The 12,041-nt window shown below is 41.7% G+C and overlaps 1 protein-coding gene across 1 annotated transcript; it reads right to left on the bottom strand.

Moving 5' to 3' along the window:
- Positions 1-3,878: 3,878 nt before the first annotated feature.
- Positions 3,879-11,148, bottom strand: BRS3 (bombesin receptor subtype 3). Its single transcript, XM_076346944.1, has 3 exons — positions 10,546-11,148; positions 7,473-7,824; positions 3,879-6,896 (listed from the first exon to the last, which is right to left on the bottom strand). The coding sequence occupies exons 1-3, from the start codon at positions 10,974-10,976 to the stop codon at positions 6,489-6,491; spliced, it is 1,191 nt and encodes a 396-aa protein (XP_076203059.1). The 5' UTR covers positions 10,977-11,148; the 3' UTR covers positions 3,879-6,488.
- Positions 11,149-12,041: the final 893 nt, after the last annotated feature.

Raw genomic sequence — 12,041 nt, 5'->3', positions numbered from 1 at the left:
AGAGGCCCGCAGCGCGCAGGAGCGGAAGTCGCCCCCCGCCCGCGTACGGGGTTTTTTTTTTCTCTCTCTCCCGCCCCCATCCACGCCGCAGCCACTGAGCCGCGGGCTGGCTGATCACGTGGAGGGCGGCGGAGCCAACGGGGAGGGGGGAGGAGGGAGGGGGGGAGGAGGGAGGGAGGGAGGGGGCCTTTCCTGGAGGGGGCTGGGCGCTGGGGCCCGCGGGGGCGCGCGGCGGGGGGCGGGGCTTCCTTTCCCGCCTCTGGGCGGGCCGAGGCCTGCGGCGATGGTGCAGGTCGGCTGCGCGCCGCCGCCCGGGCCGGGCCGGGCCGAAGGCGATCGGCCTCCTCGCTGCTCCGGGCCGGCCGCGCTCTTTTCCCTTAGGCTGCAGCTCTGTTTCACCACAGGCAGGGCCTCGGCATGAGGGTGGCTGGCCCTGAGGCCCTGGGCTTGAAGACCCTTCTGGGCCTGCTGTGGGTGGGGAGCCGTGCCTAGATGGGCCTTGCGTGGGGACTGTTGACGTTTTACTTACATGATAAAATAAAAGCCCGCTAAGGGGCACGAAGCACTGAAAGTACTTCCTCCTGCAATACTTTTCCCTATTGTGCCTTGGACAAGACGGAACAGTCTGGTTGATGCTGTCAGCTGAGGTGCTGTGCAGCCAGCTGGCCGTCATCTTGTCACTGAGACCGAAAGTCGGTTTTCATATCCTACTAAAGGCAAAGACAAAAGCAAAAAGGTAGATAACGCTTAAATGGCATGCTAAATGTCAAAACATCACATTGGCTCTTGCTCCTCCCTCGGCGCAGGCGGCTGGTGCAAATGGTTTGACCAACTAAGCCTCCTGGGGAGAAGGAGCCGCTGCTCGGCTCTACCCGGCTGGCACAAGTATCTGCTTTCCACAGAGCAGGGATGTGACAGGCTGAGGGCGTCCAGCTACGGCTGTTGCACTCCCTTCCAAGAGGGTTGGTACGGTGGTACAATGCAAGGGATGAGGCCTGTCTTCAAAATTTTGAATTGGTTTGCGTTAATAAAGTCTACAATTAGTTATTGATCAGTGTAGTACTCTGTCTGTCGATACTTAAATATTTTAAATAAAATTTTCTCATTCGAATCGGTTCTTTTAAAAGACTTTCATTCAGTGCCACCTAGTGGTTTTCACAGTGTAATCCAGATAGCATGCATCAAAACCAAATTTAATTGCTAGAGTATGTATTTAAAAGTATCTTTATTTAGAGGATGAAGCAGCACACTGTTTAGGTTTTGTTTTTCAAAATTTAACCTGGAGCTATAAAACCCAGGTATTAAAACAGTGCACGTGTTTTAAATGAAAATTTAGCTGAACAGCCCCATCGAAGCTGGCAGTGGCTGGTTGCCAGTGGCAAAGCAATCCTTCCACTCAGAAATGAAAATTATATTCAGTACAGAAGTTTTCTGGAAATGAGTATTCCAGGAAAAAATATATCTTTACTGTCATACGGACCGGAATGATAATAAAATCAAAGACACAATCCTGAGCTTGTGAAGCTCTGTAGGGAGAGACGGACATGAGCGAACTGGCGGGTCAACAGGCCGTCAGGTGAAATTGCTGAGGATATAAATATAGACTTCGAGTAACCTTTGGCTGTTACACAAGGAACATCCAGTCTAGTTAATGACATCTTTCACACGTCAAGAATTTTCTCTTGGCAGGGCTATTACAATAGTCGTCCAAAGATTGTTTTGTGATCACTTATAAACTGACAGCTTAAGAGACATTTGTATTAGCTCTCAAATAGGTATTGGATTTCGGTGAGGAGCATGAGAGGCTTAACATAAACTGTGCTTACTTATAAAAATTGGAATTGGATATATGTTTGGAAGTAAGATATTCATAGCCTTAAACATTGTAAGAGCGATACAATTTAAGTCTTAAACTGCTTATTTGATTTTGGCAGAGTTTTTTACATTCATAACCTGAGCAAATGCAACGTCTGTGCCCACACAGTACAGATTTCCCTAGTGTGCAGATCTGCCTGCAGCAAGTCACTGGGGCACTGTCCTGGGGAGTAGGAGATCCAAATTTAATCTCGGTCCGATGGAAGCGAGAGCGTGCTTGTGTGCAGCAGGGTTAGTGCCTGGTAAATCTGATCTGCACACTTTAATGTAGTTATGAGGACAAACTACCTCAAATTCCCTCACACTTTCCGCAGATAACAGCATGCGTGATGGCAGCTACTGCGGCACAGCTTCTGACCGTGTCGCCGCCGTCTGTTCTCTTCCTCCAGTAAAGACAGCACAGTGAGCCAGCTCAGGGAGCTGATTCGGCTGGAAACTCATCATTTTTGGGCGTCAAGATAGCTTTCCTCTCAATCACATCCTTGAAACGATATAATTCATGGCTGCACAAGCACTGCTGCTGCAAGCCGCGTGTTCTGGGTATGGTGCAAAGAGCTCGAGTGTTACACAGCTCGGATCAGTCTGAGCTGCCAAGGAATGGCGTTGTAAATCCTGACAAAATGTCTCAAAGTAAATATTAAAAGGAGGCATTAGCATGATGATTTTGTATCTGTGTCTGACTATTCTGTGTGATAAAAGGCAATCTTGGTTCATCAGAGCTGATTGTTGGTCTAGAGATACCATCTACTAACAGTACCAAAATCTTGGTTTTGTAATAGAGGGGAACCAGCAATTCACTAGCTAATACTTAACTAGGTAAGGAGTTAACACTCTTTTCTTAAGATGCTTTGTTATGTTAAATCAAGGAGGCAGTAACTAGTGATTAAGCACAGAGAGGTTACTCCTCTTTGGGCTTTCCATGGGGCTGGAGCCTGTAGCTGTTAGAGAGACCAGTGAGAGCGAAGAGGAGTCTTCACGGTGCGAAAAATGACAGGACCAGATCCAGATGTGCTAAAAATTCAATACCTTTTCCTATGCTGACAAAGGAAATGCCACAGAACTGTTCACCTTGCACTGAGGGCACCATCTGTGGCAGAGCCCATAACTAAACGCTGATTAGAGCCTGGGTTGTTTTTTTTTTAATTACAGGTACCACTGATTGAAATGTGTAAGTGCTGTAGCTGTGTGTAACTTTAGCTTATTCTTTAATTGTAATATTCTTCGCAGAAGCACATGAGTGTCAGCGGGCAGCCCATATTTAACTATGTAAAATAAAACAATACTTTCTATGAAAACAGGAGGGTGAGCTTTAAAATGGCTATAATTTCATAACTGACTTTAATATTCAGTGCCATTTGCTGGAGGTGTGGTCTGTTACACTATATCCATGTTTTGACATGGTTTTGTTCATTTTTGTGCAATTTTTGGTTTTTTAAACTAAACCAGCATCTCGTAGTGACCGCACAAATTAGGGTACTGATACTAAACCTGTTGCTAATGCGAACATTAATTGTTCCATTTCTATGTATTAAAGCTGTTAATGTGTACATCTCATTCACAAAACAAACTATAAAAAAGGTACATCCTAGAAATCGTATTTACTTACTCAATAAGACTCCACATGAACAAGACCTTTGATGGAGTCTTGCCTTTCAGTATTTTGTGCCTTTTTTCTACCTATTCTTTCACTGTGGATATAAATAGTAAAATCCTAATTATTCATGCCAGTTCTTTGCTAAATAGCACTCAATATTTTTGTAAATAGAATTATTCCCATATGCTCTTATAGAATTACACTTGTATTACTGGGGGTGAAAGAACTGGTTTTTGGAACAGTGAGAAAAGATTGCAAAGGAAACAACCCTTTTCCCCTAATTCCAATTATGGTAACGTGGAGACATGTTATGGATAATTATATTGGGGGAATAGATGGAATGAATAATACCAGATTGTTTAGATAAAAATAAATGTTGACCAATATATCACTCCAATACAACGTCATGAAGATTTGAAAGTACAGAATTATAAAAGCATAAAGTATACAGAATAGTTAAATTATGGCTTGAAATATTGCCAGTCTTTAACCAAAACATGTGCAACATATAGCAAAAACGTCAATTTTGTAACAGGATACATTAGCAATAGATAGACCATCCAGTTAGAGGAGTAGTTACACAAGCAAAAAGGAGCTGCATGCAAAGCAAGGAAAATGGTGAATTAGGAAACTGTGGTGTTCAAGAGTGAACCTCTGTGAGGTGTAGCCAAGGATTTTGCAGTGGGAAACTTGGTCTCCAACAGAGACAGACAGTGAAGTCCAGAAACATGTGGCAGATTTGTTTTCCAAAGGCTTTAATAAGCTAGAATAAAGAATGATGTAAGGAACGGTAATGTTCATTGATTTTTCTTTTGTTTAGAATTCCCTGTAGTAAGATCCAGGATGATAAAAGCAGGCTCGTAAATGTGTAGGCTTATTTACTTATTTCAGTCTCACCCTGCAGCTCCATTAAGAAAAAAGAGAAGGGGAAAATATCGGTGCAATATGTTTGTTCTATTTGTACACAGCTCACTACCAGGGAATGTGTTACATTAAGACAAAGAGAGTAAAATAAGGTGTCTGGAGACTGCGTTGCCATAAATTGTATCTCTGTGCTGTTATATTTCCATTTATTTCAGTGGTGCTATCCTGGTGTACAATTGGTACAATAAAAGGGAGAATCCATTTGAAAATTAGTGCTTATAGCCTTGCAGCTTGTACCATGAAGAGTGTGGTAAAATAAGGCCAGGCCTGATGGGATTAAAATGGACTGTCATTAAACTGGTTTAAGATGACAACAGAAGTTGTATTCCAATGCCCTTGGGATTTATAGTTTGGTTTTATTATTCTGATTAGGGCGGTCAACAGAGAGAGGCTGCAAATAGATTTTCTCATCTTATAATGAACTCAAATAATGGTGCATGGATGGATGGGTTTCCAACCACGTGTTGTTAGGGGCTCTGTGCAGCTGGAGGGGTGTTATGTCTTCAAGGGATAGTTAAAATTGAAACTCCTGTGACTGCCAGCACTATTTCGTTTAGTTCATATGTTGCAATCTCTCTTCTACACTTCAATGCACAAATTCTTTTTTGAGATAGAAGTCCCTTAGTTTAAGCAATGGGAAGTCTATTGTGTTTTCTATCACCAACTCCCACAGAACAAAGTTTTGGTTCACAAAATTCATAAAAATAAGTATTGTTCAACATTTTTGTAACATGGGGTAGGAAGACTTGCCTTCTGCATTTCCTGATGGAAAGGCAGTCCCTGCCAGCAGTGCTGCTGAGCTTTTTAGGGATGCACAGGCTGCCCATGATAGGCTGTCACTGACTTGCCTCTGCGTGCAGAGTCATAAAATCAGTGGATTTGAGATTAGAAGGCCTATCTCATAAAGACCATCTATCCTAATTATTATAAAGGGATACTACTTCAATAACTTGAAGAATAGAAATTAGTACAATAGAAAAATCCGGCTCTCCCAGCATGCTCGAAAATGTGCAGACCACTTGGATATGACCACGTACACTGCAGCAGGAGTGGATCTGCGGGGGTAAATGGTGAGTCTGACCCCCCCATGCCATACACTTTTGGGGGCTTTACTTCAAACTCGCTCTAGTCTGGTTCCGTGGACTGGACGCACAGTTTCATCTGAGAGAAATCCAGGTCGTGCACTCAAGACCACTCTGGGAGACAGAGCAAATTAAGGCAGGAGGGGATGTCTGAGCAGTTCCCTTCAAAAGTGCACTGTAAATCCAAACTAGAGCTCTAATACAGATCCACCCCAATTTCTTGATGTTAAATCACTATAACAGTAGAGAACTCTGCACTGTTGGGATGTTTTACCTATAGATGGCAAAGAATTTTACAAGTGTGGTTAAAGATCATTATAGCTTTTTAAGAGAGATGATCGCCTGCTGGTTCCCTTGACTTCCTTAGGAACTGAGAAGGGCATCTTTTTACACAGCCAGTCAGCTCTTACCCAGAGTTTCAAAGTCACTGACAGAGCAAAGGCTAGTGTGGATCTGGCCCATAATGCTTTTTCTTTTTTCACTACACTGTACTACAAACCTTAGCTTTCTTTCCTTTTAGCATGCTTTCTGATGTGTTTACCAATTTTTAACATTCGGGACAAGAAAAGAAAGAAATCAAAAATCTGCCTGGTTGATCATGTTGTGAAAATACGTGGTTTTGCTTGCTTGCTGTAGATGCAAGTACTTGACAGAGGGAGCTCTCAGTCACAAGTCAAAGAACAAGTCACCAAGAACAAAACCATCCTCAGAGCCAATTCTCACTCCAACTCCGCTGACTCCTGTCCTGCCCAGCCCAGGAATTCCAGCTAGGGATCCGTGTTTGTGCTTGGGAACATGAACAATCCCTTTGAGCTTACGCTGGAAAGTTCAGCCGTTGCAGCTTCTTCTCCCACACAGTTTGATTTCTTTATTGTATATTTGAAAAAAAATGAGGAACTCCTGAAGAAAACGCTTTCACAGACAGGGCAAGGCATGGCACCTCTTTCCGGGATCCCAGTAGTAGCGACTTGATTGCAAAGGCTCAGTTTCTGTCCTCCTTCATCCCAGATGGACTAAACGCTTTCCTCTTCTTTTGTGATACTATAATCTGTGAGCAGTGTAACACTGATTTCTGAGCCGTGCGTGCTGCCTGTGACTGACAGGGCTCTGGTAGGTGTGTTACTGTGGGTAGCACTGGGAGGCTTCGTACGAAATTTTGCCTTGCAGCACGAGACTTGCTTTTTAAAATGTTGCCGGAAACTTTTACTCAGCCAATAAAGAGCAAAAGGATTGACGCAGGAATTGCTGAAGGCCAAGGCACGGGAAAAAATAGTAGCTATCAGATGAAAGGTGGAAGCATCTACAGAAGCATGGTATGTAAAAGAGCGGTATAGGTAGAGGATGTGGTTAGGCAGCCAGCAAAAGGCAAACAAAGCAACAAGCACCAGCACTGTTTTGGCAACTCTCTTGCGGGATTCAATCTACGAGAAAATAATGCATATCTGGTATTAATAGCAATGAGGAACACGTTTATGTAGTTGGTGCTGATTTTCAAAGGGGTCTAAAAGTCTAAATGCATTAGTGACCAAAAAAGCAAAATGGAAAAAAAAACCCCAAGAAATCAACAGAAAAATAAATCTATTTCATGATTTTTTTAACAAAGTAATTCCAGTGCAGAGCACATTCCCTTTCCATTACAAATCACGTGGCAATCTCATCTAGACTAGGATTTAAAAGTACAGTAGTTAATGTGTCAACTCACGTGGATGAGGTCTCAGTGTTTCAATTCAACGTTTTAACTCCTGAGTTTAACAGGGTCATAATAAAGCAAAACAAACCCCATCCCTCTTTAGGAAAGCATGCACACTCACAATTAAGTTAATGAGTCGCGAGCATGTGCTTAAGTGCGTAGCTGAATTTGGATTGCCGATAATGGGCTGAGTTTATGGAGCCTTTGACTCTATTATCAGGTAAAGGTTTTGCACTCAAGAATTCAGACTTAATCAGCATGATAGGTTTTGGAAAATTGGACACTGTAGTGCTTGATCACAGCTTACCTGCTTACGGGCATGACCATGTTCTTCTGCTGGCATGTTGGATGTACTTTTATATAAAGTTCTGGCAATAAGAAAATAGTAGACAGAAATGACAGCTAAGGGTACAATATAGAACACTAAGAAGCAAACGAGGGAGTGAGCTTCCTGCAGGATCTTCTCAGATACAGGATAGGGGGCACATGCCTCAAAAGTTACATTTTTCTCAGGATTGCTGAAAGAATACAAATCTGAAAAAACAGCCTCTGGGATAGCAAATATCATGGAGACGATCCAAACACAGCCAGCTTTACAGCAGGTCTTCAGGAGCGCATCCGAAGTCTGCAGTTCCAAGGGTTTAACGATGGCTCTGTACCTAAAACCAACCAACATCATTGTCAGAACAAATACAGAAATAATGCAAGCACTGGCAATGCAGACTTCCTGAGGATAAAGCCGTCTCTGTTCTCGCTAAACTAAGGGTGGTAGAATCATCTTGGGAATGAAAACGGATACTAGCTTTTTGTAATTAAGATGGAAATGTAAAAGTTAATTTTAAGCATGTATTTTATTGAATTGGCTGGCAGGACTTGTCATTAAAGCCTTCCTAAGTAAAGATGACTTCTACTGTTTGGATTAGGATCAGTAAGGGCAATCATCTCTCCTATTTTTATGGCGCTGCCTAGAAAGGTAAATGAGGGAATTAGTATGCAAAACCGGTAACGGTATGAAACAGGTTAACTATTTTATAACTACATGAAACCAAGCATGTACACCCCTCCTTTCTTCCATGTTCTTAAGATCCCAGCTGAGTGCAGTGATCTGACTCAAAATAACGCTCCAGTATTCATTCATATTTACAAACCAGGAGCTAACACTGCTGTTGATTCATGGCGGTGATTCTGCAGCATGTGGACTGAGTCAGACATACGAGAAAAATCTGGGTAAATCTATAGATGCGTGAAAATCTGTGTGGAAATGGGACATGGAAAAAAGACCAACTGTCACGAAGGTGGATGAAGCACAGGAAACAATATACCCTGCTCCCAAAGTATCAGGGACTCTTGATGATGCAGAAAGAAGAGACCCCTCCAGGGGGGCACAAGACTGGCATGAAAGGAAAGGCAGTGAAAAAGGATCCGGAGGATAAGACAGCTTAGTTACACCATTTTGCACAACCTGAGATCTGGTCTTTTTCTCCTCTAGGCAAATTTAAATAGAAAACTGCAAGCTGGACTGCTATTTATCAAACAAATACCATTTTTACTGACTTCGAGCTCTTCTAGCATACTGGAACATGATAGTCTGGCATTGCGCACATGACTGATGTTCTGAGCTTTCTCAGTAAGTTTACCATATAGTTACCTTGTGAAAATGTAGCATGGAGTATTTACCTAACAGCTACCATGCAGAATTAAATACAGAAGCAAGTGTCTAAATCATAGAATCATAGAACAGTTGGGGTTGGAAGGGACCTTTAAAGGTCAGCTAGTCCATGTTGGATTCTGAATTGACGTCGTAAAGGACCAAGACCTTGGAGCTATGATAGATAGTTCAGTGAAAACACCAGCTTAATATTCAGCAGTAGTAAAAAACCCACACCAAACCCTAAAAAAACAACAAAAAAGCAAAATGTTAGGAATTATTAGGAAAACAATGGAGAGCAAAAGAGGCTATTGTGCAATTATCTGTACTTCTGGTTCATGCAACTCTTGAACACCATGTGCTGCTCTGCACGTCCTAACTAAAAAAAAAAAAAGCATACTAAGGATGGAATATCACATGAATAGCCTGGAGAGATGGATAGGAATCACTCTCTCTTCTGGCACAAGAGCCAGGGCCATCAAATGAAGCCATGCGCAAAGCAAAAAAAAGTTGTTGTTTACGGAACAGGCAGTAAAAGTCATTGCTAAACAAGTTCAAGAGGCTGAACAAGGATCTGGAAGAGAAATCCATTGAGGTTATTAAATAGACAGAAGCCACATCTGCTCAGGAGGTCATCTGAAGGCTTAGGGTATAAGTGTAGTGTTGGATAGTGGTTTTTATTCTTCCTATGTGTCTTTTCTTGTCCTTATACTACCACTGCTGGAGGCTGTTATTGGCCTACATGGACCCTGGATCTGACCCCGTGTGGCCGTTCCTGTGTTGGCTGATTTTTTCTGGAGTACAGTAGCAGTAGCATTGCTTAAATTCTGGACGCATGAACTACTTGCTCTTACATACAATCCACAATTGCTGGCATACAAGATGAAAATCTTTTTCTCTCTTAATACTAAAATTCATTTTGGGTTTTTCTGCTCCTTGACATGCTCAGGCTGATTGAACTGAAATCTCATCTTGGTTTTGTTCGTTTGGGAAAGAGGTGCCTGGAAAACTGATCGTTCAGCAACTCCTGACAGCAGTCAGATGGGAGCACTGATCCCTGCTGACAGTGCTGTCGTCAGAACCTGAGTTTAATTGCAGGACCTCTGGGCTAAAGTATTTCTGGAAAAGATAGAAGAACTCTAAGAGGAAATAGTCAAATTGTGTCATGTCACACTAAGCACTTACCAAGCTGAAAATTACGATAGTATTGCAGTAACCATCAAATCATGAGTCAGTCATTTGTCCCCCAGTCTGTTCTGTGTTTTCTTTCGGCTTTTTACCCCACATGCCAATCTTTTACGTTCTAGGATTTTAGAGCCTCACTGAGTGCATAGGACAAAGGATTTCCACTCAGTCTTTTTCACAGTTTTCTTTTTCATCTTCCCTGACTACTTTAGTGCACCACTAGATAGCACCAATATACTGTCTTTTCCCTGCCTTAAGCAATTTCCCTTTTCTGGGCAACTGATAAAAAACCCCTGTACTGTACATCAAGCGAATAAAAGGTCAAAAGACTTAAAGAGTCTTTCTCACTTCACCCCATTAAAAAGAACTACTCCAATTTTTCTAACACACATTTTAAAATTAGACGGGAGAGTGGTTGGTTGGGGTTTTTTTTTTAGTCTATTACAATGTGCCATTTAATATTGTGCAAAATGATCATTTCTGCTCTTTTATTCATTTCTAACCACACCTGCGGTATCTCCTGGCAAATCAGTCACATCAGACCCACCTGTCAGCACTGAGAACAGTCAGGGTAAACACTGATACTCCAACTGAGGTTAACTGGATAAAAGACAGCAGCTTGCACCCAATTCTTCCGAAGAGCCAGGTATCCACAATGTAACGTGTTGCATCTACAGGCACGCAAGTTAATAAAAGCAGTAGGTCTCCAAATGCCAGGCTGGTGATGAAGATGTTTGGAACCGTCTGCATTGATTTAATCTTGAAAAAGACTTTGATGAGTATAGCATTTCCAAGGAGACCCACTGAAATGATCACAGCATATGTAACATAAATTGTGCACAGTATTTCTAATCCTGGAAAGGAGTCTTCGGTCCACTTTTCGTTTGTGGTTTCATTATCAATGATTGATTTCAGTTCTGTACCATTTGTAGATGCGCACAAAGTCTGATTAGCTGGATGCAAGTATACTTGAGACATTTCTTTAACCGTTTCTTCTCCCCAGGCTGAACTTAAATTGATCAAAAAATGGTTTAATATTTAGCTTGCAGCATATCAGCAAGGTCAATAGAAAGGTACAGATGTGTCTCTGAAATTAAGATTCCCGTTGCACATTAACTACTTTCATCCCCTTCTGGGTCTCAAAACATGCCTAGGAGAAATGCACACGGATCTTGTTCTGAACTGTGTAGGAGGTGGAGAATTTTTTTATTGGCTTTTCAGCTAGTGGAGCAGAGAGGGAGGAGGAAAAAAGAGAAAAGGGGTTTCTTTAAAGATAATAGCTGAAATGATGGTTTTTTTCTTGGAGGTATCTGCCAAGTAAATATTGTATTGTAATTCCTGTAGCATTAGGGTTTGCATATTACCTAGCAAATGTTTGTTAATATTTTTTCAAAATATTCTAAAAAGGAAATAAAATGAAAACCTGGAACAGTTTTCTCAACAGTACAGATAAGCATAGAATATGCTAATTTAACACAAAACTCTACAGTATGCCTTAACGGCAGATAAAATATCTCAGAATATAGATAGCATTTGCTGTAAAAGCCACAGAGACAGCCTGTGCTTGTCTATCCTCTGATTAGTCTTTCTATCACAGAAATGCAGTGACCTTCCAAAAGGCAATATAAAATCGAAATTTATGGCCATAATCCTACTAACACTTGCATCAAAGCTTGGGTTTGTCCCTTGAAGCAGTCCCATTGCCATCAAAACCACAATTTACGCTGAAGTTCGAACAGGCTTATAGATTGTTGCTGTACGGAAGCCCATTATCTTGCAATAATCCATGTATTTATTTGCTTTGGATGGTACAACTGATAATTCAGATCTTCTGGGAGAAAAATAACTTTTCATGATGCTATCTCAATCAAACATGTCAGAACTATGAGTTTTCTTATCTTTAGATTAGTCAACAGACAAATCTTTAACTTTGCTCTGTGATGAACTCCTGATTAACTTTAATGTAAACTAAGGTACAAGGAATGTGACCTATGGAGTTAAATCTCCTGAAATTAAGAAAGCCACGATCTAATTTCTAATTGA

The sequence above is a fragment of the Aptenodytes patagonicus genome, chromosome 9 (genome assembly GCF_965638725.1).
Source record: "Aptenodytes patagonicus chromosome 9, bAptPat1.pri.cur, whole genome shotgun sequence".
NCBI classification, from domain to species: domain Eukaryota; kingdom Metazoa; phylum Chordata; class Aves; order Sphenisciformes; family Spheniscidae; genus Aptenodytes; species Aptenodytes patagonicus.
This window is presented reverse-complemented; position numbering and strand designations above follow the sequence as displayed.

Coding starts and splice junctions, on each gene's coding strand:
- BRS3 (XM_076346944.1), bottom strand. CDS start 10,976: ATGTCTCAAGTATACTTGCATCCAGCTAATCAGACTTTGTGCGCATCT. Junction 7,825..10,545: donor ACTGTTCTCAGTGCTGACAG/GTGGGTCTGATG, acceptor GGTTGGTTTTAG/GTACAGAGCCATCGTTAAAC. Junction 6,897..7,472: donor ATGGTCATGCCCGTAAGCAG/GTAAGCTGTGAT, acceptor ATTTTCTCGTAG/ATTGAATCCCGCAAGAGAGT.